The following is a 25,630-nucleotide window of genomic DNA, read 5'->3' as shown; positions in this document are numbered from 1 at the left end:
AACTTTCTTCTCTGACCTCCACTCTAAACCTGTAAACCAACTCGAAAAGAAAACGTGCTACGAATTCACACCACTTGCAATTCAGTCTCACCAGATTTTGGCATTAGTACTGGTGGTCATAGTTTAGGAGGGAAAAAATACTTTAGTAAGACTGTGTAGGCATCGCCTGTTATGCAGGCTAAAACTATCCGTTGCTATCCTTGACCAGGTAGCGTCTTTGAAGAAGGGTTAGCGCTCCACTATTTCCGTACGGTGGCACCACAATTTTGAGCAGCTCTTCAGCAGTACTGTATTTTTTTTTTTAATGTTTGATTAAGATATTTAGTCTTAAGATAAATTAGATTTAAATAATACTTGTTACATCGTAGCTTCGAGGGCTTCACTATGAAACGTTCTTTCACTCACATGACACTATTTGTTTTGTATGTAGTCCTAACTTTTAAGTCTTAGGACAAAATCCTATGGTGTGATCAAACGAATTCTCTTCAGAAGTACTTTCACATAATACTATTTGCTTTGTATGTAAATCCTATTAAATGAAACCTCTTCAACGGTACTTTCACATGGTACTATTTGTTTTGTAAACTATGTAGTCCTAACTTTGGAGGTCTGTAAACAAAATCCTATGGTGTGACCATTCAAATGAAAACTTTTTACACTACTTCCACATGGAGCTAACAAAATGATCATTGAAATTTCTCTTGAATGTTAATTTTAGCCTCCACAAGGAGTGAGTAACACGGTTATCCCCTCTTAACGGATATTCGCTATAGTTTTGACTTCATTGTGCCCATAAGTTTCTCAAGTTTCGCGGCCAGCATTTTATCTCCTTTAACTTCCATTTTTCCGCCCATAAACGCCTGTAATGGATTCAGTTGTCCTTGGAACATTTTTACAAAATCGTCTGAGTCTAAAATCATGGTACAGCCGGGATCTCCGTGAAAAGAACCTCTACCAGCGTTTCCTGCAATGTTACAACAATGAAGGAAATTACAAATAATTCACGTTTCTGGAAATTTTCATTTCTAAGTTTCTTAATAAGAATTCTACATTTGCACTAAGAATTAAACCCACATACCCTATTTTCTCAACCTTTTAAAAATATGCCCGCGGCAATTTCAAACTGAGGCCCCTGTCAGAAAAAAGTAGTGGAGCTTAGGCGTTGTTCAAATTCTTACGGGCCGCACGCAAGTTTGGAAAGAGAAAGGAAAAAATGTGGTCCTTTGAAGTTCCTCATAGATTTCGCATAATGAAAGTTTCACGTCCTAGCTGTAGTGTACTACGGAGGGTGGCAAAAAGGTACCAATAATTGTGATATAAGTGCGCAGTCGATTTTTGGCGCTTTTTAAAACTTTATAGCTTTCATTCCATCTCGTCCTGTTTGTTAAATGTTGGCGAATGTTTCTGGCGTTAAACCATAAGTCAGTGTATCTAAGTTCAGAAAAAGAGGATAGGAATTTCCTCTCAAGCAAGTACGGTTCAGAAGGAATTAAGGATTTATATACTTTTGCATTTCTCAGCACTCCTGTTATTTCACGTTGTAGTCGTGCAACGACAGCAAGGAAATGTACCAAAAAGCGTGATGCACGTGGATCCACGTGCAAAGTTGTTGTTTCGCTAATCTACGCATTGCTTTTTAACTGTTGTCTTTGGAGTCGCCGTCGTGGTTGCTTGAAAAAGGTTCCTGAAACACCACTAGACTAAAAAACTTTCATATACCTGAATTATTCTTGAGGTCTAGATACCACACTCCAGGCTCTTTTCCACTCAAATGAAATTCAAAGATGCCGTTTATACTCTGAACAAGTTCCTCGTTACAAAGACTGTGGAGCTTCTCAAAGACTTCTGACACACTTCCAATGTGGATATTTGGCGAGGCGTTTTCGGTCTTCAATGCCTCTGAAAAGGTAACAGGAAACCGAAGGAAATAGTTAAGCATGATACACTAGAATGTCGACACACGCCAGGAAAAAAAAGATCAATTTAGAGTCAGTGACACTGAGAGGTTCAGCTTCTAGACAAAAGGGTAAGTATTGAATTATCTATTTAAATCCCGAACCTTTTCAGGGTTCTCTTAGAACTTAAGATAGGGTAAAACGGAAAACAAAAACGTGCAACCTGTTTTGCAACATTGCTTGTATACGAGCTGAAAAGCGACGTTGCACGTTTTACCACCGAGAATCAAACCTGTCTTGCGACAAATCAGATTGCTGCAAGTTGCGAAAAGTTGTTGGAGAAATTAGAGCGTAGTTTCACTTATTGCGACAAAATCTGTACATGTTGCGCGTTTTACCGGCCCCAGCTGAGGCAATCTTGTTTTGCAGTCCCTGTGTGGCGTGAATCCCGCACAATTTTATTCAATCAGAAGTCGCGTCAGTATTCACGTACCCGCTCAACAACCTGATTTGTTGTGAGAAAGGCTTGAACGAGGGCTGTAAACTACGCGGAACATCACTATTCAACTCGTTTTGAAAGGATGTTGCAAAACAAGTTGCGCGTTTTCGTTGCCCGTTTTTAGTACCTTTAGAGATAAAATTTAAGTTGATTAACCTTAAATTTCAGCTGACAGATCATGAAATAATAGCAAGGAATCTAGGAAGATTAATTTTTACTCAGTTTAATACAGCCAATGTTAAACACAGTATTACAACAACCTAGCTTTAGAATGTCATGTCAGATTGTTCTTTTTTTTTTTTTAACTATATGAGCATTTACCTGGTGAAACCAAATATTGATCGTAGTCTGTTATTCCTTCCTGTTTAAGAACATCCTCATCATAAAGAAACTCTCCAGTCCTTGTTTGACTGTTTTTTGTTAGAAGAGCATATGCAGCGTCAGCCATGATCTGATCAGTTCGGCAAAATGCCAGTGCCTCTTTACTATACATTACTTCCACAGCAACTGTAGCAATGGCTGTTGAGCAAAAAATTTATCCACCTTATGAAGCAGTAGCCTGAGAAAACAGCTGGAATTTCGAGATACTACCGCTGGTTTATCCGCAAATTGACATCTGGGGAACAAGCGCAGAAATTCCATACCAATGACATGTCACTTCCAAGATCTGAATAGTGCTTTGAATGGCTGAAAATTTACTTTAACGAAAAAGGAGCACGATCCAGTATCTGGTTAGCAACACATCATTGGCTTGGGATTTCCGCGCTCACTCTTCAGATGTCAATTCACAGGGAAACCAGCACTGGTGTCGTAAAATTTCAGCTGTTTTCTCAGACTTATGATACAGTTGCCATTTGCATGATGTAAATCAGTAATTAAAGAATTCACTCTGACTGGAAATTACAACAGAGCACAGGCAGCCCAGTTAACCAATTTCACCAATGTATAAAAAAACATCCTGTAATCACAGCTGGCACAGACTGCCCTGGTATAATGAAATGCAAATTAGAACCCAAACCAAGCATGAAAAAAAAAATCCATCTCAGTGTTCAGCTTAGTTTTAAGTAAATATGCTATTTAAACTAACAATATTATCATCTTCCACTTGGCAGACTTCTCACTGGTCCACCAACTTGGTTGCGATTGATATCTTAATTTTTACAGTTCTGTTGATTACATTAACTATTTGGGCAGGTATGTGTAATACATTAGTAATTGCAAGTGGTGTGATTATAAGTGTTGGTTAACTGGGAGGAAAAACTTGTTTACATTGAGTTCTATATACTAACTCACGTTTTTTAGGCCAAAGACCATTTACTGCAATTCCATCATTCTTGAATTCTTGAGACATACCAAGCACACAAAGTGTCATGCCAAACTTCGATATAGAATAAGCTGAAAACAACCACAAACATTAATGGTTGACATCAAATCAAGATGACAAATTATGGAAAGTAATAAAATATAAGAGGGAGGAATGACAGGGTTTCAGTGGAAATCCACAAGTGATTTTGGGGGAAAACCCATCTATAACTGGGGTGTTAGGGCATACCCCATCCCAACAATTTTTTTCATATTGAAGCCTCTAGGGTGACAAATAAATTTGCTTAAATTGAACACAGCATTTTTAACCCAAGATGTACAAAAATAAATATTTTTCTATGTTGTGCCTACAGGAAACCTGGACACCCACCTGGCCAAAATTCTGGTATATATACAGTCTCTTGGAAAGTAAGATGCTTAACTGGAATTTTGCTATGGGTGGGGTGGGGTGGGGTGGAGAGGGTGGGTTAGGGTGTTTAACCCATTTGCTCCCAAAATTCATAATGAGATTTGTCAAACTCCCTAATAACTCAACGTTACATAAAAATTTCATGAAAAATGTATCAAACAATTTGAGAAAAAGCAAAATTTTTATCTTAAAATACTGACAACAAAGTGCATCAATGTGAAAGTACTGTGGTACACAAATAATTCTTATTAGGCCTCTTCTGAGTTCCAAAAACTCTCAATTTCAGGGTGAGGCTAAGTTCTTGAACCTTTTTTTGAAAATGAGTTAATTTATTTGCATGAGAATAAAATATCACTTCCATGTAAATGGCTTTGCAATAATATTAGCCTCGCTTTGAAACGGAGGCTTGGGGTAACACAGAAATGGCCTGCTATTCTCATACATTACCTACATTGTCCTTGAACCACTCATGCTTCATGTTAAGTGGTGGAGTAATGTTTAAGATGTGAGGATTCTGTGCTTTTCTAAGGAAAGGAAGGCAGGCTTTGGAACTGTAAACGAAATGTTAAAGGAATCAAATTAAAGGAAGTCAAAATATAATGGCTAAATGTATTTTGATTATACCAAAGTAAGTTACGCAGACAAAAATAATGTACTCTATCAGTAATCTGAATATATTTTTAATGTGTGTATTTTTAATCTCATTTTCTGATAATTTGCAGTTTAAAAACAATGACACAACCTACATGTACATTTAAGCTTTTTAAATTTGTTAAGAGCTTTGATAATTTGTGCAAAATATTACAAAAAAACTTTTAGAGGAAATATCTGTAAGTTTGATTATATATTCATATCTACTTGTTCTTATTTATTTATACACACAAGGCAAATTGAACTCACCACAAAAATGTTCCCCTGGCATTGACACTGTTCATAAGATCATATCTAAAAATAAAAGTACCCACGATGTTTGTAATTACTATGGACCAAAACTCAGCCCTCTTTTGTAACCCTTTCCCTTTCCACAATAATTATACTGATGAGACTTTTATTGCCATGAGTTGCAAAAACTAAATTTAACTTTTGTTAATTAAATGGTGCTTTGTTTGTTTTTAGCATTATCTGTAAATCAAGTTTGAACTTTCGTTAATAGTTGGGCTACTTCAGACCACTGAGCCTTTTCAACATCAAATAGTGACCTTGATTTATCATTCTTTCATAGTCTTTTTCATGAAAAAACTTTACTTTTTTGTTATTGTGTCCAATGTTCCAGTCAAGCTTATAGCACTTGCATTGTTGACTAGTATATCAATGCCACCAAACTTTTTCACAGCATCTTGAACAGCCTTGGAAATAGCTCCATCATCACGGATGTCCACTGCGCAAGGCAGGCACTTCCCTCCAGCCTCTTCCACTACAAGTAAAATAATTCCAATATCTCACAGAGTACACCTGGCCAAACCTTCTGTTGGTTTGTTGATGTGTGCAAGGTTCCAAGTGGTGTTATTATACCATGCAACAAATACAAAATTTGGTCTATTGCTTCAATCATATACTCGTTCTGAGTATTTACCACTTGTACATGTCACTTTAAAGGTACCAAATCGTTTTTTACCACTCAAAATGTGTCATAAATTGGTGGAAAAAGGCAATCCCAGGAAACAGTACTGAAGAGGACTGTTCTTGGCAGTGAATGTGTGTTATGCCAGTTATTTTGTCGTTATGAATTTTTGTCACTTATCCTAACAGAGAGAAAACTCAGAAAAAGAAAATTCTCAAACAATGAGATCACAGTAACCATTTTTAACATTTATCTTTGTTGAAGTTTGAGATGTTCAAATCGAATAAGTAACCTTCAATACTCTTTTGGGGACCCTAACAGAACAAGGCATCAAGGAATTATCACGTGTGTAAACAAATAGGTAAACAAAATGTGTCACGCAAGTAGTCTGGGAAATAACTTGTATCACGCAATCGTAGTTTTAGTATGACAGCTAGAAGATCGAGAGTAGGTTCGAAATTTGGGCCGGAAATAAGTTAAAGTAAATAAAAATTACCTTCCTTCGCCGCAGTAAAGATAGTTCCTGGTAGTTTTGGATGGGATTCAGCAGTTTTGGCTGCAATGACAATATTGGCGCCATCTTGCGCCGCTTTCAAGGCGATCGCCTTTCCAATTCCACGACTTGCACCGGTTATAAACAGAGTTTTACCGGATAACTGTCTGAAATTAAAAGTTTAGAAGACTGCAGTGATTTCAAATCTCTTAAATGGTAGAAAACTCTATTCGACGCTTGTTTACCCTGTATTTTTCAACATTATGCATCTATGCATCCAGAAGATCGGAAAAAAGCAAAAGTAAACAAACCTCAGAGGTCAGCGTACTTGCACAGAAGAGCAGCCTCACTTTCGAAAAAGATTAGCGCCAAAATTTCAAGATGGAGGTTGAACATCGAATTAGAAGGAGTCGTAACAACAACAGGAAAGGAGACCAAAACAATAATAATGAACCGCTTAGAAAGAAACCTAGGAAAGCCCATGAATTAAGAGAACTTGCTCTTCAAGAAATTGCCACTTTAAATAATGAAATTTGCGATCTGGAAGAGGAAATTTTTCACAAGGAATCTGAATGTGCTGGCGAGTATACTCTCGACACTTTGCGAGGGATTGCATCTGAACTTCTAGAAAATGGACAGCCCTCCTCGTTGGAAGAAACTGACAGAAGTGAAATTGAAAAAGAAATCGATGTACTCAATAATAGAGTCACTTCTCTAGAAAGCTTTACGGGGATAAGATTTGTTGAAAATAACGTTTCGGTGCTTTCGAAGACCGACAGTAGAACGATGTTACTTCGTCGAATTTCTGGAACTTGTCTTAGGATTCCATTTAAAGTGGAATTTGAAGTAGAGGAGGATGAACATAGGGGAAGTACCACCACCTCAGAACGAGAAGGTTAGTGTATATAGAGGCTTAATTACATTGTTTTGTTTCCATAGCTACTGACTGGGACATTCCAATTTTAACAAATTGCAAAATACCTGGCCCCAGTTCTTCTAAAGGTGGATGACGTTATCCACTGGATAAATTCCTATTCAGTGGATAACGCAATTGGTTTTCCTAACACCTATACCAATAGCGATAGCTGGATAGTGCTATCTGATGTTGGAACAGCCAGCACCCGGCCACATACAATAGGTGATTCTGAGTTTCAAAAACTCTCACTTTCTAAAAGAGGCTAAGTGCAAAACCTTTCTTGTAATAATGGGTCTCATTTGCATGAGAATAAAAATTCCTTTTCACATCAATGGCTTTGCACTTGGCTTCGCTTTAACCCTTTAACCGCAATAGTGACTAACGTCAGTTTTCTCCTAACCATATCCCTACAATGTCAAGAGATTAGGTTATGAGAATCAACAAAATGATCACCTAAGGAAAAATGCCTTGAACGTTTATCAAATTCTCTCAACTCATTCATGAAGGAAATGTATAGAGATCAGTTTGGAGAATTTGTATGTGGATATTGGGGCTTAAAGGGTTAAAAACGAGGCTTGGGGTAACTAAAAAATGGCCTATTGCATATGCATGTCATGGAATAGCATAATTGCTCATTGTGATATGCGTTGCCCTTTACAGCATTTTCATGCATGCAAATGAGGTGGTAAAGAGTGCCTGGCTCACATATAGGCTCTTTTAACCCATTAAGGCACAGAGCGCGGAGGAGTTATTTGTGACCTTGATTGTTGATTGTAGTTAAATTTTACAGGCAATACCGCGCATCGCCTTTGTTTCTATACTGTAAATTCGAGCAACCGTCATTTGATCATCTTATAAACCTGGTAAAAATTATCCATTGCTCACTGAGCATTAGATAATATTTCACCAGGTGTATAACTTGATCACATCACCGTTTGATAGGTCAAGTTCATAGTTGATTCTACAGTAAACAGAGGCGACTCGTGCGATCGGCTGTAAAATTTTCGCTTCTCTTCCCATAACAAATAATCCTCTGCGCGCTGTGATCAAGGAGATCATAAGTAGAAAACCAATCCCACCTTGTTTCTAAGGGAACATTGTTTTGATGGACCGTATTCCGGAATAAGAATACTTGGAATAAACTCAAAAAATCAATAATTGATTTTCGTTGTACAATAAGATCCACAAACCTGGTGGAAATTAATAAATTTGATGAATGTTGTACTCCAAGGGTCCAAAAATTTGTGACTAAAGAGATTTGTTGGGAATTTCTGCACATTCTAATTCCGGAATATGATCAATCAAATGCACCCTATGGTTGCTGTTATTTTGAAACTCACAAGTTACTTCTTCACAAATGTTAAGTTCCATATTGAGTAAAGATGAGTCAGGGCACAACCAGAGTAATGTCTGATAACCCAAGGTTGGAAGAGCGACCCGTCAGGCTAGCATGTTTTAATATCATGAGATGTCCGACAGGCAAGCAACACTTGTCAAGATAAAGTAAATTTCAGTCACAAAGGGTTTTGTTAGACCTGTGTGACTACACACAAGGCGAGTGAGCCAAGTGGTTGTGTAACTTTCATCTCACCCTGTGAGTAATACAGAATAACCTGGACTGTCATGACAAAACCTGTTACATATAAACTTATGATTGCTATTTCAACCCAAAGATATAAGACCTGATGAAGAAAGCGTTCCAGTTTTAAAAAGACTGTCAGTGGAAGTCACGGACCCTCTTGCTGAGCAAGAACTCGTAAGCTTTATTCAAACGGTAGAAAAAGAAAAGGCACTACAACCATTCTTTATTGGACTCATGCAGTATGCAGATTGGCATAGTAATAGACAAAGGACATGTCAGCATTTTTACACAAAGTATCCAGAGACTGTTCAATTAATTGGCACTCCAGCTGGATGCCAGTCTTTGCAACTGATGAATCGAAACAAGCCTGGACTGATTTTTACTATCTACTGGAGAATTTGCATTACTGAGACTGGCCATGTTACGCCAGATTTACAAATACATGCCTCAGCACCACAAAATCAGACAGACCAAAGAGACAACAACACATTACTCAGAAGCGTTCCTCGGCAGTTTGAAAAGGTTCTGCCTATTCTTGGAATAGAAGAGTCCATCGAGGTGGTGATAGGACTTCTGTGTAGATAGTACACAGACCACGTGTAAGATACTGCTGTCTTATATTTAAATTATTTATGCTCTTTCCCACATGGTGCATCTATTGAACCAAGGATATCATTCAAATTATATTCTTGTATGTGATCTGAAATTTTTGCAATGGGGTATGTGTGTTTGGATGTAGAGATAGGTACCCTGGTCCCAGAGGTTTTTCTTAAAATTTTTCTTTGCAAAAGAGCAAGCTTAAGCAATGAGAACGCTGACATCCCAGACGTCATGAATGGCAATCAGAAATTCGATATCTCGCTGGAGGAATTCGTTGAGTCAGAGCACTGAAAGAGAAAAAATATCAACTCCCGCTTGCCATTTTTGATGTCTGGGACATAAATGTTCACGTTGCTCAAGGTCCCTCTTATCATGATCAAAAGGAGAAGACCCTTTTAGGTTAAAATTCTGACAAGCAGCATGGCCTTGAAACAGTGACATAAGACAAGATGAAATGGTGACAAACAACATGAAGATGGGTTAAATATCAACAGGGACATGGACAACTCCTCAAAATGCGAAAAGACTAATATATTTGAAATTCAGACTATGGACATACATACCCCCCACCCCCACCCCCCTAAGAGGCCCTCAAGGATACTGGATTTTATCTTGAAATTAAGAAGACACTTTTGCAACCATGTCCCCCTCCCCATTTACAGTTTAGTGAACTATCTAAGTACTGTGTACTGTGAAAATTTTTTTAGTAAGGGGTATTTTGTGCAAACTAGAAAAATAGTTTATTGACTTACAAATACTTATAACTGGTCCTGTGAGTGTAACGTAAGTTTAAGAAACATTAAACAATTCACTTAATAAGTCCAGTGTAAAAACAAAATAAATCCCAGTTTGTCTGATTGAGCCTACTACATGACTATTTACTATGGGCTCCCTGTGCATGAATAGCTATATTAGTTGTCCTGCGCTTGCTCACTTTCGTGTGTTCTACATGTGCGAAGCGGTCATTCATTCCTCTTCAAAGTCTCCTCATTTCTTAAACTCATTGTAACAACGTTCATAGTTGTAGCTTAATAGCTTAAACCGTAAGTACCGGTAAGTTTTTTGAAGGGAAATTTTTCTTCGTATAGTGTTCATGTCCTTCATAAAACGTCGTATTAGATGTTACTAAAACGAGGAACGGAGAACGGGAAAATAAAAAACTTGGGATCAAAATCTACTCAGTAACTTCAATTCACATTCTCTGTTTTGTTCCTATTTTTCCGCCGCCCGGTTAGCTCAGTTGGGAGAACACCGGTGAGGTCGCTGGTTCAAACCCCGGCCCGGCCGGAGTAACAACCAGGGTCTTTAAAAAACTGGTGATATCATACTGGCTGTGATTCGAGACCTCGTCTAAGTTCAGATGACCGCGTCGTCGGGCGGTGACTGTAAGCTTTTGGTCTTGTCTTCTTCATCCTTTTTTCATTAGTCAAACGTACAAGAAGCCACTCTTCTGTTCGGAAAGAGCTGAAAGAGTAGGGGAAGTTTTCCTGGCTGTGGGCGGATTCGAGACCTCGTCTCAGTTCAGATGACCGCGTCGTCGGGCGGTGACTTTAAGCCGTTGGCCTTGTCTTCTTCATCCTTCTTTTATTAGTCAAACGTAAAAGAAGCCACTCTTCTGTTCGGAAAGAGCTAAAAGAGTAGGGGAAGTTTTCCCGGTGGTGTGGTCTACCCCCGGGGCGGGGGGGTACTTTAGGAATTTTTGGGTGGGGATGTGCCGCTGAGACCCTGGAACCCTTAACCTATACCAGAGCTAGTTCAGATGAATGTTGCTACCCTATACTAGAGTAAACTCCCCAAATCCCCCCTATCCTAGAGTAGCTGCTTCCCTAGTCTAGATAAAATCTTCAACCAACTGATCAGTTTTTCTGAAAAATGATACCCTATTCTAGACCCAAACGCTCTGATTTGTATACCCTATCCTAGAGAAAACTGCTTGAAAACCATACCCTTCACAGCGGCACATACCTATATAGCCCATATATGGCAGTCCCCCCCCCCCCCCTCCCGGGGGTCTACCTTTCACGCATCACGCATCATTCGTATCATGGGTTATGGATGGGTTGCAGTAAGCTCACATGCCGCAGATTCCGAGCTTACTGTTTACATGTAAAGAGGGCGCACCTTGTTGTCCTCTGATCCACGACATTACATTTTTCATCCTTCGTGCTCGTTCCGCGTTCCACGAAGAGCGCGTTTGATTGAACGTGCTCAGAGAACAACGAATAAACTCCGGAAACCAAGGAGCCATGACGTTTAGATATTTATGCCAATTTGCATTGTACTCAATACACTGAGCAATTTGATCACGTATATTCAGATACTACAAATATTAATAGAGTTGTCAGTTGTCATCTCCAGAATGTTTCTTATCGTTCTCGCTAGTTTTTGCTTGCAGTTTACTTATGCAGGTGCAGAAATTAAACCCGGTGAACCTCCTTTGGTGATAGTCTCCTTAGATGGAATGGATTGGCGTGTTCTCAAAAATCACCGATTTACTCCAAACCTTGACTTCATCGCACGAACCGGGGTAACTGCCGACTACATCAAGAACGTCGTGCCCTCTAGCACTTGGCCAAATCATCACAGCCTTTTAACAGGTCTTTATTCCGAAAACCACGGCATCGTGGCGAACAAGTTCTGGGATCCCGTCTACGAAGAAATTTTCATCTTCGGCTTCGACTGCTCAAACTTTGATCCCAAGTTCTACAACAACTCGGAACCGTTATGGCTGACTGTCCAGAAGCAAGGGGGGCGAAGCGCGTCATATTTTTGGCCTGCAACAACGAGTTACGCCGAAAAGCCTACTTACCACGCAAAGGAAACATGCTTGATAGATTGCGGTGCCATCAATTCCAAGGATCTCCCAAAATATAGAAATCGGACTTTTCCTGGGTTTCCACCTTACATACATTGTGCCTTTAACCTAAGAGGTCCCTGGGCTGACCGAGTGAATAACGTAACGCATTGGCTTCTCTCTGATGCACCGCCTCATTTTGTCGCTTTGTACTTTGAAGAACCCGATACCACGGGGCACGAACACGGGCCTTCCTCCCAACAGTACCTGGATGCAGTGGAAAACGCGGATAAAAATGCCGTGGGGTTTTTACTGAAGCGACTGAATGAATCTCATCTTCTGGAAAAGGTAGGAGTCTTTCAGAGAATCCCTTCTAATATCCTAGTGGCGTATATGGTTTATAGCTTATAGCTTTAATTTCCCTGAAATAACGGTCCTGTTTGTGTTTAGAGTGATTTTGCTTAAGTGTATGTAACATTGCTTAGTAGTCTACTATGTATTTCGGGGGTTAAGTAAAACCATTCTATTAGTTATACTACTACATGAGAAATTTCTGCAATTTGGTGGCTTAGAGCAGTGGTATTGCAGCTTAATGTGAAATACCTACTTGTGAAAATTACAAACCTTTCGTGGGTAGTAGTATAAACAAATAATAGCATGATTTGTACGTGATAGAGCGGTTTTCACTTGACTGTCGTAAAACCAAAACCAAAGTAAATATACTAGCCAACCAAAGGGCGTAGTAAAACCAAAACCAAAACCAAAACCAATCCCTTTCGACAGTCAAGTGAAAACCGCTCTGAGGTTATTACAACAATCTATTATTATATTATACATCTGATTGCAATAACATCGTCAACATAACAAGATACAAAAGATAATTTTTAGAAGCTAAATAGGAATAAATTAGGCATGCTCCAGTGAAATCCTCCGAACGCAATCACAGGAAAAAATAACGGATTCCCATTTTTGGATATTTTTGGGTATTTAAAGAATACCCAAAAAAATCCCAAATTTGGAAGAGTGAGACAAGTCCCTGTCTGGGAACTTGGTTGGGAATTCCCTGGTTGGGACTTGTCTCACTTTGCCAAATTTGGGATTTTTATGGGTATTCTTTAAATACCCAAAAATATACAAAAATGGAATCCGCTATTTTTTCCTGTGAATAATGAAGCGCAAAATGTCTTTTGAAATGTTTTAAGTGGCTAATAAAATTTCATTCAACTTAACTGATATCCAATTAAAGTATTATGCTGTACTTAGATATAGTGTTCTCTGGATTATCAAAATATCCAAAATGTCATTTGGATGGCTGATTATCCTTCCATTTAACCCTACAAGCATACAAACTAATAAGGTCAGATCGTCAGTATGCGAAACGGTTTTTTTTTTATGGTCACGCTTTGTGGTCTCACTCACAGAATAAAATCTGGAATCTTAGAACAGATTTGGTCAAGTTTAAGACGCCGAGTCTAGCGTTTTACTAATTGCCATTCACTGAGAAACACCTTCAGCTTTTAGCTAGACTTTCAGTTAGATTAAACTGTGCAAGCTTAGTTACTGACATGTGCAAGGCATGAAGCATGTCGACAACATCAATATTTGAACAGGAAAAAAGAAAACGAACATGTTGCAAATGAATGCTATTGCATTGACGCCCTCAGCTTGCATAATGGAGCGTTTTTTGGTGCTACCGAAACCATTGTTGGTTCGCTTTTGTTTTTTAATGTGGTTATTGTTCAGTTTCCTTTCAATCTGTTGTAAAACGTCGTTTGGTGATTGCACCGTAAGGCAAGATTCACACGGCACGGTACCGGTCGAAAATTTGTATGTTTAGATGTTCCGTTCACACGGAACCAGGCTAACCGTACGAAAATTTGAACGTTAAAATCGAGGTCAAATTTTTGACCGGTACGGTCGTCGTAGCTTGAGAAAACAGCCGACATTTGGCGACGCTACCACTGGTTTCCCGCCCAAATGACGTCTGAAAAACGAGCGCAGAAATTCCATACTGATGACGCATCACTACCCAGATCTGGATAGTGCTTCTGATTAGTCGTGCCGCGTGGGAAATTTGATTCGACCAACCAGAAGCACTACCCAGATCTGGTAAGTCATGCGTCATCAGTATGGAATTTCTGCCCTCGTTTCTCGGACGTCATTTGGCGGGGAAAACAGTGGTAGCGTGCCCAAATGTCGGCTGTTTTCTCAGGATAGTACGGTCGAAAATTTGAACGGCAACTTAAGGTATGAACAACGTAATCGGCTAAAGTTTTGTACGGCAAAGGCGTGGCTGCATGGATGCGTGGTTACGCAGCTGGAAAAAGAAGGAAATACAGTAGAACCCCGGTAATTCGAACTCTGTAGGGAAGCGAAAAACAGTTCGAGTTAGCGTGGGTTCGAGTTATCAGAGTCGGTTGAAATATTCAGTTTGCCATGTTAAAAATTAATAGTTACTGATTTCTCAGCACTCCAATGTATGTGCAGTGCAAATTTACTTATTTCAGTAGAAACGGAAACATGATTAGGTATTTTTATGATAAAACGTGATCTGTTCGTTTCATCAATTAAAATCGAATTGCCTTTAATAGTGACTAGGGTTACTTTTAGTGATTTTACCCTTATACAACTAGACAAGCTAATAGGATGGCATCCGAGTGGAGTTACAAGAACCGGAATCCGAGTTATCGGGGTAAATTTCAGTGACTTTAATCGTTAATCAAGGGAAAGGAATTTTAGCTCGGGTTAGCGGGGAATTCGAGTTATCCGAGTAAAAATGACTGAAAAGTGCGGTGAAATTCCAAGGAAATTGGGCTTAGTTCGAGTTAGCGGGGAGTTCGAGTTATCCGAGTTCGAGTTATCCGGGTCCTACCGTATTACGGCTCGACAGTCCCGTGTGAACAGCGCAAAAATATTGAACAGTTCCGTATGAACAAAGTGTCCGGTCCAATTTTTCATCCAGTTGAAAATTCGACCGGCACCGTAGCCTAATGCAGCACCAAGAAACTTTTAGTTGGCGCAAAAGAATTTAGGCCGTAAATAAGAACGGAGCTGGCCGCGAGGAAAGAGGACGCGCACGAAGAGAGAAAAAGCTACCTCTCACCTCGCGCATGTCTAACATGTCCTCCTCAACTTAAAAAGTATGTTCATTATATTTTTCATGCGGCTATCATCAGTCGGTTTTAAGGCGCCAGGCTTCTTGTACTTTGGATATTGCCTTGATTAGTCAATGAAGTTTCGGTGTTATCTGCTCTCTTTTTTGCTCTTTCTGACAGTATTGGCTGTGAAGACTAAATACTCAAGTAGTGGGGTTTGATCCGTCTTTTTAAGTGTAATTAGAGACCTAAGGCCTGTTTCACGGGTTAAGTCGAACTTTTAATGATACGAAAAAAGCTTACTGAGTTAATATAAGTTCATGAAAAGTTCGACGTCTGGCTCAGTTAAGATCTTCTGACTGAGTTTGAATCGTCCAACACGTTCTATCCGTCTGAAGATGGTCTCCGGTCTGATTCAGTTGATTGGTTCGACGAGTCCTAAGTTCGACGTTTGACCTTGCCTGTTCCAGGCTCCGAGATAGTGCTTTGCCAAGTCCCGCGCGTCTTATTTTCGCTTTGCTCGTTTAATACGTCCCTACTATACTAAAACGGGAACGTCAGTTGACGAAGGCGCGCGCAAATTAAACAACTGGCTTGACCAGTAGCAGAGCGGCAAATTGGGCAAGGGAAGTCGCGTTTAGTCCTTTCCGCGCACTTTCCCGTCGTCAACTGACGTTCCCCTCGTGTTGCTAAATCAGCCTACTATCTGAGAGCCTGGCACAGGCTACGTCTGACCCAACAGACGATCTTAACTTAATTTAGGTCGACCCAAATTAGAGTTTGGTTCGTCTCATGAAAAGTTCGACGTTTGGCCTAGGCCTAAGATATACCGTTTCTGCCGACGGTGAACCCTTTAAACCGTAAGATCAAAATTTGAATTCTCATTTGTTGCCCCTATTCATTTCTTACAAAAGTAATGGGGAGAAGTTGATGAAATATCAAGAAAATTCATCTTGTGTGACCATGTCCGTAATTCTTATGACCACTCTGTTTTACAAAGCATTGATATTACAAGGATCTACAAGGAGAAATTTGATGCTGATCACTCTTAGGGCTTAAATGGTTAAGGTATGCATACATGACATGTAAAAGGCAACCATGATTTCCCATTTGTGGTTATAGCATCATCGTTCTTTCCAGTAGTCTAGCCATTTATGATGATTTAGCCCTAGGTAAGCCAGGCAACGATCCATATATATATCCCTACGGGTAAGGGTAATTTATTCGCATCCGCGTGTGTAGAAACAACGTATCATTCATAGGTGACTTTTTTTCGTACTTACGATTAACCTGACATGAGCCAAGCGAGGCACAGGGTCCAGAGGAGATGTGTTTGTCCTTAGAAAATCAAAACCCGTCGAAAACCTGTGAGAAATGGGTTATTTTGATCGCGTTACAGTTTTGTTACACATTATATAGACCGCAAACCAAGAGACTGCCCTTCGGGCGACGTGCCGTGCGCCAGAGGGGATATGGCTTGCGGTTATTGATTTTCAAAATGGCGAACAACAAAGTCGATCTGGGTCAGATAAGAAGCGAAGAAATCGTTTACAGTAGATTCGTAAAGATCCCATTGGGCTAATTAATCGTGCTAAGCGACAGGTATAGACATTTTTCATGGTGAGTCTTTAAATAAGTAATTCATTTATTCACACCAAACTCCTCTTGACCCTGCGGCGAGGCGAACGTGGCATTTCACCCGAAGCGCGAGAAGAGGGGAGGATCGAAATGCCGCTTTCGCCTCGCTTGGCCCATGAAGAGCCTGTAATGCAAGCTAACTTGCGATCAGGGTCGCTGACGTGGTGTGGGATTCTTTAAGCATTGAAATATACAAGACGCACTTATGCTAAGACCAAGCAATTTTACAATTTCTTTCTTAATTACCGTTTACGGTTGTAACGTTCTTTTGCAGGTGAATTTAATAATTGTCAGTGACCATGGAATGGACAGCACTTCATCAAGCCGACAGGTGTATTTGGATGATTACATTGACTCGAGCAGTTACTTCTTGACTGAGTCGGGTCCCTTAGTTCACATATGGCCACACCCTGGAATGAGAGAAGCCATCTATCAAAACCTGACGAAGAACCCCATACCGCACATCCGCAGAATTTTTAAAAAAGAAGACATTCCCTCGGAATATCATTGGAAAAACAACCGACGAATCCCTCCGATTTTTATCGATCCCGAAGTTGGTTGGGTCGTAACTCGCTCTAGAAACGATACTCTTGCTAGCCTTGGGGAACATGGATGGCCCCCTGTGGAATCGAAGAGCTACTCGGTTTTCTATGCTCGTGGCCCCTCTTTTCGGGAGGGCACGATCGTGGAGCCTTTCAAAACGGTCGATCTCTATCCCTTAATGTGCCAATTGCTTGGGATAGATCCTCATCCCAATAACGGCTCCCTCGAAAATGTCAAAGCTGTTTTAAAAGATCCAAGCCCATCTGGAATAGCTCAGTTTGCTCCATTGCCAAAGCTTGGTTTGATAAGTCTGTTGTTTGCAATTCTTTTCACTTTCGCTTAAGAATCTCACTAAACAATACAGTCGCGTATCGATTTACATGAGCGTTATAATAACCCTTGTATTCTCTGGAAGAGCCACTCTTCCGCATGCAAAAAGTAATGGAGTACAGCTAAACCTTGATGCAACGAACATCCCTGTATAACTGATCATGACATTCTTTGCTCTTTAAGTACAGTAACATGCTTGAGACGGACTCCCGTAACGGATATATAACGTATCCCCTCCACGGGAACGATTTTCAGTCTTTCCCTCAGAACTATGTTATATCAGGTTCCAGTTTACGTCCATCTTTTAAAAACAGATACAATGGATTTACAATACTATAAAATGCTATCAAGTGATTATTCTAATAAAAAAAGTAAGCCGTAAAAATAACAGATCATTAAAGGAGTCTTGCAGCTCTTGCTATAAATAAATTTTCATGTCTTTGCGTTCCTGACTTTGGTATTGCTACTGAACCTGGTTTGGATCTTAAGTTACAGCCGTGGCTGGTATTTCGCTTAGTGAGAAAAATTTGATTTGAGTGGTTAGTATCATTCACAATTCATTCAAATTCACGCTTTGTCGCTATGTTTCACCTGTCCTCTAGCGTTGGAAGGGATGTTCTTGGCATCCCAATGATATCTAGGCACCTGTTTGGTATAGACTGCAACTCTTCTGCAAGGTACTTCGGCAAACCGCCCCACAATGGGGAGGCATATTCGAGAAGTGGGCGTATTTTGGTACAATATATCGTGATGCCGATCTCTGTAGGTAGGTTTGCTTTCCTACATTCCCCCCAAAAATGCAATCATCTTGCTGGCTTTCTTTACAGTCTGTTCAACATGGCAATTCCAACACAGGTTGTCAACGTTAGGAGTGGAGGGGGAGGACTCTCTACATTCCCTTGTGTTAAGTTCAAACAGGCCGCTTATTTGGAGCTAAATTTATTCGAGCGCTATTTTAGCCACGTCTGTTGGTTTGTCTCGGCAGTTTATTCCATTCATTTTTCTTGAATATGAGTCATTGGCAAGGTAGCAAAAATTCTATAATACGCATTGAATTGGGCTGCATAAGTTGATAAATTGTGACTTCATCTATCCCTTTTCTTCTTAAGTCCCGCTGGGGTGCCATGAAGCCGTAACATCTTAATCTGTCCACTCCATATTTTCATTATACAACATTAAGATATTTGAACAAGTTTACTTAAATCATCCAAATACACTCGAACCTCCATATGCGACCACCTCCCAGAAAGATCGAATAAATTGGCCGCCAGTGGCGTGTACTACTAAAATTTCAAACCTCCACCACTTCCAGGGGCCACTTCATTGCATGCACAAACCGGGGTAACAGCCAAATACATATATCATCTGTAGTTTGGCTTAGGTCTTTGTTCCGAAAACAACGGCATGAGCTTATCGACAATAATGAAACAAACAAAATAGGAACTAGTGAAATAGCCGGGGGGGGGGGGGGGGTATTCCCATATAATGTGCCGCCAAGAGATTATAATAGCTCCTAGATAGGGTCTGGTTTTTCCCTTTGGTTTTTTTTTAATGGGCTGTGTCACTGCTGTGTCTGGTCTAGGCCTCGGAAAGGGTATCATGTCATCCTTTAATATGGCCTTCCCACCTACCCCTCCCCTAAGCGAACATTTTGCCCTAAGTGAGAAGTAAGGTTTAATGTTGGCTTAGGGGAGGGGTAGAACCCGTGTGCAGCACAAACCCCTATCCGAAATTTATGGGAGTACCCCCCGGAAGAAAACGTCAATCAATTCAGCAACAGGATTAACAGCCGCTACTAAGGAAAAAATTTACTTACTAGATCTTATTAGCGTCATCTCAGGATGTTCGTTGTTGTTTTCCTCGTCATCTGTTCTTTGCAGTTTGCTCGTGCAGGTGGCGAGATTAAAAAATCTAGTCAACCTCCCTTGGTGATAGTCTCTTTAGATGGAATGGATTGGAGAATACTGAAAAATCACCGACTTACTCCAAACCTAGTTACCACGCAACGGAAACATGCTAGTTTAATTGTCACAATTAAACTACTACGGTAGTGTTAGTTTCCTGTGTGTAAATGACATCACAACAAGCTTTATTGGTTTAGTGATCTCTCGCCTTAAGCTTTTCTGATTCGCTAGTTTCATTTCCTTAGACAAGGCCTATTTTTACGTAGAAAACGCATGGTCTCTTTACTTTAGCTTTAGTTGGATTTCGTCGTCTTCATGTGTACATTGTTGTAGTCTATTTGGATAGTTCATTTCTTGGTACTTAGAGGCAAGCGGGAACCGATATGTAAGTACATTTTATCTTCTGTAGTTTTTTTCTATCTGACGACTCATAGAGTATATTTCTTTTGTCCTATTACGCGTTTTTGGCAAAGTTTTTTACACCGGAACAGCTACGAAAATGAAAATATGATTGGAATGTCAGTAAAATGTTATGTTATCTGTTAGCCAAACTATAATAATTGTAAGTGTACTTTAGCTTTTAAGTAATTATTTGTTACGTTGCATTATATTTCAGTTTACTGTTCGATTATCGTCAATAAAATCACCATCAAGGACTAGCTCCTAGTTTCGTGGTCATAGCTGATTCATGATCGACCAGTAAAATATACCCGCTCACACGGAGTTTCGCCGCCTCAAATAGTTTTAGCCGGAGTGACAATTGGCTTCTCCTACAGTCGCAGCGTATCATCCGTAACACTGTGCATGCCTCACGTTCGTATGTTCTACATGTGCGAGGCGTTCATTTATTCCTCTTCAAAGTCCCCTCATTTCTTAAACTCATTGTAACAACGTTAATACTTGTAGCTCAATAGCTTAAACTGTAAGTAACGGTAAGTTTTTAAGGGAAATTTTTCTTCGTGTAGTGTTCACGTCCTTCATAAAACGTCGGCGTATTAGATGTTACTAAAACGAGGAACGGAGAACGGGAAAATGAAAAACCTGGGATCAAAATCTTCTCAGTAACTTCATTACACATTCTCTGTATTGTTCCTATTTTTCCGCCGCCCGGTTAGCTCAGTTGGGAGAGCACCGGTGAGGTCGCTGGTTCAAACCATGGCGAGAGTAACAACCAGGGTCTTTAAAAAACTGGTGTCCCAGTTCAGATGACCGCGTCATCGGGCGGTGACTTTAAACCGTTGGCCTTGTCTCCTTCATCCTTCTCTCATTAGTCAAATCGAAAGGGACGTAAAAGAACTCACTCTTCTGTTCGGAAAGAGTAGGGGAATTTTCCCCGGTGGTGTGGTCTACCTTTCACGCATGAGAGGACACAGAGGATTTTTACTGGAAGTACAGTACCCTGGAGAGTTATGAGCTTTGTTAGCACTTAATCTCATTTAATATTTCAAGTTCCTCTAAAGTGCTAACATTTCTGTGTCATGGCGAGACTTTTCGTCATGGCGAGACTTTTTAATGCATTAAGTTTCAGCATACATTGCAAGATAATCTTCATTTCGCGCCAGAATTTCACGGTTTTGTTTGCGCGCTTTTAAAGTACCTGAAATCACTCGGTTCCTCATAATACCTGCGTTGTTTCTCGAATACATTGCCTTGGCGAGGACCTGGCCTTTTGCCCCTTTTGCCCCCTCGTCTTTTCTTTTTCTCGGGAATTGTTTATATTTGGTCGTAGTGAGAATAGATCAGAATGCGCATGGTGGATGTTATTTTCGCAACAACTAATACATGCCGCCCAATAACAAGGAAGGGTGCTGGATTTTTCTCATTCTTAGAGAATGAAAGGTAAAAAAAACGGCTACTCTGAGGTAAGAATTGAAAGTTTTAATTAGTTTCTCAGCGAAAACACTCGTAAAGAAATTTATATCGCTAGCTTGTGCTCAGTAATACCTTAAACCACGCAATGACTCCATAAATTCGATTCGTTTTTTCGTCGATCGGCAACATTCGATAACGTTCTCTTCGCTTTGTAAAGTGCATGTGATTTATTTCTAAAACCCTTTAAGAGGCCTACTCTGGGACCTTAACTCGCCTTAACTCGCCTTAACTCGCAACTTGAGATTATGTTCAAATTTCCTTATCTCGCCTTAACTCGCCTAAACTCGCATTATCTCGCTCAAACTCGCCCAATCTTGCCACTGCCAAGTGGATATCAATTTTAATATCTCATACTACTCTCAGTGTAATTTCACAATTACTCCATAAAGGGAAGACGCCAAAGAACACAAATTTCAAAAGTTTAACAGATAGTGATTTTTAAGGAAAACAGGGTTTTTACCTTTAAAAAAATATGTAATTGACCAATCCCATCCTTCTGGAATTTCCAATAGCCTCTGTGGTAAGGGTATTTCACCACTAAAGATTCGATGAGGTTTTTTCTTACTTAACATTGTCATACCTTGGAGTCACAACTGGACTGTCAATGGAACTACCAGGAAACGCCTGAACATGCACTAACTCGTTGCCTAATGAAAAGGCTTCAATGCTAAGCATGGCAGAAATTCCAGAGGCATGGGGTCACAGGGTCTAACAAATCCCACATTCACTGTTTGTGTTTTGGTCCACAAAGTAAGTGACATTAACTAAAAGCACTAACAGTGAATCCACGAAAACGTTTTCACAAAATAGTTTAAGTTTTAGTCTTACACTTCTACGCAAGACAAAGAAACACTCTAATTTCAAGATTGCTTTGAATCTCTCAATTGAAGAAAAAAATATTCTCCTATGATTTGTTTCTAATTTTTGGCTTAAAATAAGAAATCTCGAATTTAGAGTGAAATACAAAAACATAACACCAGAATATCAAATTTTTAGTTTTAAGCTGGCTAATGATTTACAAAACAAGTTTACTTGTAATGGAAAGGTTAATTACTTTGCAAATATAATGCATCCAAGCTGTTTATGACATATGAAGAGTAGTAGCTTACGTATCATCTTATAATCTGATGAAGCTTAATGAGGATTCCAGCTGACAATCATCAATGAAAGGCTAGGATGTAGCCATAATCGAGAATCCTTTAAATAGTCCACATACTGATTGCAGTCCATATTTCTTATAAATAATTCTTATAAATATTTACCTCGTAATAGAAGATCTGTACATTGGTTCAACGTGACATCCTGTATGGCCTACATTGTATTCAGACTGGCAACCATAACCCAGGCATGATTCAGAAGACTTGTTACATTTAGCCCTTAACTGAATAAAGGATTGCTAAAGGTACAATATTTTGCATCGATAGCCAACTTCGTTCGCCATCTTTGAAATTACCCAGAAGATACTGGTAACTCGTGTCTTCCCAGGGCCCTCTCGCTCAGCCTATTGTCCTCGATATGCTTTCTGGGTAATTTTCAAGATGGACGGGAAAACTTCTGAAGAAAAGGAGGAGCACTCGTGCAAAACTTTTGATGTTAAATCGAGAAGTTTCAAAATGTATCACATGCAGGTAAGCTAAGCTAAAGCCTTTTACCCTTGCAACGTTAACTCTATAAAAGCCTTGTTGATCCCAGTCCACTGGCAAGTTTTAGGTTGGAAGCTTCAATGTGGCGTACGTGACATAAAAACACGCACAAAACGCCTGAGCCGGTGATCATTTGGTAAAAATGCGAAGCAGGAAAGTCAGGAAAGATTCATCAGTGACAACTCTTAAGAGTTTGGAAGACAAAGCCGATAGTAGAGAGTGTTTTCTTTTTAATCAAGTTAAATAAGGTATAGTCCTCTGCACAACTATTAACACTTTCTGACATTTTGTAAAAAATAAGTAAGCCAAAACAGAAAATATGGTCATTTATTTTTTGCTTTTTTGCTAGGCTAAGAATAATCAAGAGTTTACTATCAAGTTAACTTGATCCTCCTTTCTTTTGTAGAAATCAAGGTGTCTCTCACAGGATTGTCCAAGTTTAAGGAGGGAGTTTCTAAAATATGGGAACTGCTGTCTTTGCGAAAAGGCATCAGCCTTCATTTGCAAGAAATTAGAATAGATTATCCGAGGAAAAGAAAAGGCAATTATTTCTGGCAGTGAAAACAAACAATTGAGCTGGACTCCAAGGGAAACCATCAGTGACATGGAGAGAATGGATCAAATGGAAGACTTAAAGATAAGTCGTAATTTTCAAGGGGAAAGAAATTTCATTTCATTTCAGTAAAATTGATTGTGGCATAAAAATTTCCTCAGCTGAGTTGTAATTCGTCAGCTTCCCCGGATTTTTATACTAGTTCTTTGAAGAACATTGACACAGACTGCAAAAACTTTTTTTTTTTTCAATTCTGGAGTTAGTGATAACAATTGATGACATGTCATGTGATACCTATTATGCTCACCTGCCTATTAAAACATAGTGTTATTGATTTAAAAAAATAAATTAAATTAAATTAAATATCCTACCTGTGCTTATACTACAACTACATTTTTTTTTATCAATTCACGATTGTTTTGTTTTCATTTTTTTCCTCACTACTGGTAATTTATTACTCTGCCAAATAATTATATAGCTTTAATAAATGATATATGATGATGATGACAATGATTATTATTATGATACAGCCACCAAATGGTCTAGTTTGGAGTCTAAATGCTATATAATTAATAAAGAACAGGACTCCATATCACTAGCATATCCATACTAAAGCTTGTCCAATTAGGAAAATATTTTAGTTTATTAATTTAAACAAGATTTGGCTTCATTCAACTTTGGAGCTCATCTGAAATTTTTGGTTTAATTTTTTCGTAATTGGACAACATGGAGCCTACTATATATAATTATATAAGACATACAAAGATTCCAAGGCATCTTTATATGTATGTTACTAAAGCATATTATAAGTTTTAAGCCTTATAACCTCAACATAAGATGGATCATTTTCCCTTAACTCGCCTTAACTCGCACAAACTCGCAACTAATAGGCGAGCTCAATTTTTCCTTATCTCGCCTTAACTCGCCTAAACTCGCATTAGCTCGCACAATCTCGCGGCGAGTTAAGGTCCCAGAGTAGGCCTTTTAAGGACGGTGCCTTGTTCAGTGGTTCATTTGCTTGGCCTGGACGATTCCCGTTGTGCATGAGCTGCCACGCATAACAAATGCTCTGGAGCTGAATAGCACATTCAAAAGAGGGTCTGGATGGGGTTAGAGCGATTTTCGTATGACCTTGAAAAATGGTTTCGGTAAGTGTTCATTATTTGTTTTATCAGCCAATGGATGAAAAGATCAAAACATGGCCTCTTAGTTTTCCCTCCAAAGAAAACCCTAATATGGACTAGGCATTGTTCGATTGGCCAATCGTGTTGCAGTATGACGTCAAAGCGAAGTATGGGTTGGTTTCTAGAAAGTTCTCGGGCATGAAGTTTTTTCACCCGAGTGTTCGCTTAACCAACCAAAAGCCACCCGCGTTTGTATGTGTTCGATAAACCAATCAAATTGCTCCATTTCTGTTCGTTTGTTGTGTCTGTATTGTTCGCGCGTTTTCATTTTAAGGTCATACGAAAATCGCTCTAACTGACAACTGACAAATAGCCAAAATTTTAACTGACAAATGACAAATGGCCGAAAATTTAACTGACTACTGACATTTGCCTTAGGTTTTACTAACAATTGACAAAGGACCTGATTGACCCTTATTTTCTACAAAACCCGGCATTGTTCCATTTTTTGTCATCAGATGTGCGTTTTTAGGGGTAACCTTAGCAACAAGACGCTTATAATTAAGTGTCATATTTCGTTAATGATCTTACTGCAGTAAAACCCATGTGTGTCATGTACCATCTGTTGTAAATGACCCATGATCTCAAATTTACGCTCCTCTGAATGGCTCCTCAGACTGAGGGCGTTACAAAGACAACTGCAAGTTTTTACTGAGATGACTGAGAGACGGTTTTTCCTGGTCTTCTTACGATCTACATCCTAATATTATACCTGCCAACTTTTTCTGAGTCAAATGCGTGAGATGACTGAGATTTCCGGAAACGTTCCGGCGACTTCCGAAGATTTCCGACGAAT

General features: G+C 39.5%; 3 protein-coding genes across 3 annotated transcripts; 2 read left to right on the top strand and 1 right to left on the bottom strand.

Moving 5' to 3' along the window:
* Positions 1 to 280: 280 nt before the first annotated feature.
* Positions 281 to 6,358, bottom strand: LOC140921891 (hydroxysteroid dehydrogenase-like protein 2; the record flags this gene model as incomplete). Its single annotated transcript, XM_073371889.1, has 8 exons — positions 281 to 964; positions 1,720 to 1,899; positions 2,716 to 2,913; positions 3,688 to 3,789; positions 4,574 to 4,677; positions 5,027 to 5,071; positions 5,372 to 5,540; positions 6,184 to 6,358. Coding segments are annotated over 8 exons (1,170 nt in total), but the record flags the coding sequence as incomplete, so codon positions are not given.
* Positions 6,359 to 6,561: 203 nt separating this feature from the next.
* On the top strand, positions 6,562 to 9,496 carry LOC140921890 (centromere protein P-like). The gene is made up of 2 exons (XM_073371888.1): positions 6,562 to 7,075; positions 8,770 to 9,496. The coding sequence occupies exons 1-2, from the start codon at positions 6,562 to 6,564 to the stop codon at positions 9,261 to 9,263; spliced, it is 1,008 nt and encodes a 335-aa protein (XP_073227989.1). The 3' UTR covers positions 9,264 to 9,496.
* Positions 9,497 to 11,590: 2,094 nt separating this feature from the next.
* On the top strand, positions 11,591 to 17,969 carry LOC140921304 (bis(5'-adenosyl)-triphosphatase ENPP4-like). Its single transcript, XM_073371297.1, has 2 exons — positions 11,591 to 12,420; positions 17,080 to 17,969. Exons 1-2 carry the CDS (start codon positions 11,638 to 11,640, stop codon positions 17,689 to 17,691), a joined length of 1,395 nt encoding a protein of 464 aa, XP_073227398.1. The 5' UTR covers positions 11,591 to 11,637; the 3' UTR covers positions 17,692 to 17,969.
* Positions 17,970 to 25,630: the final 7,661 nt, after the last annotated feature.

This window comes from Porites lutea, chromosome 12 (assembly GCF_958299795.1).
Source record: "Porites lutea chromosome 12, jaPorLute2.1, whole genome shotgun sequence".
Classification (NCBI taxonomy): Eukaryota; Metazoa; Cnidaria; class Anthozoa; order Scleractinia; family Poritidae; genus Porites; species Porites lutea.
Note: the sequence above shows the minus strand (reverse complement) of the source record. Positions and strands in the feature narration are given on the sequence as shown.

What these genes read in the sequence shown, in the direction of transcription:
- LOC140921890 (XM_073371888.1), top strand. Translation starts at nt 6,562, where the DNA reads ATGGAGGTTGAACATCGAATTAGAAGGAGTCGTAACAACAACAGGAAA. An exon ending in CACCACCTCAGAACGAGAAG is followed by an intron (nt 7,076 to 8,769) that starts GTTAGTGTATAT and finishes TTCAACCCAAAG; the next exon opens with ATATAAGACCTGATGAAGAA.
- LOC140921304 (XM_073371297.1), top strand. Translation starts at nt 11,638, where the DNA reads ATGTTTCTTATCGTTCTCGCTAGTTTTTGCTTGCAGTTTACTTATGCA. An exon ending in AATCTCATCTTCTGGAAAAG is followed by an intron (nt 12,421 to 17,079) that starts GTAGGAGTCTTT and finishes GTTCTTTTGCAG; the next exon opens with GTGAATTTAATAATTGTCAG.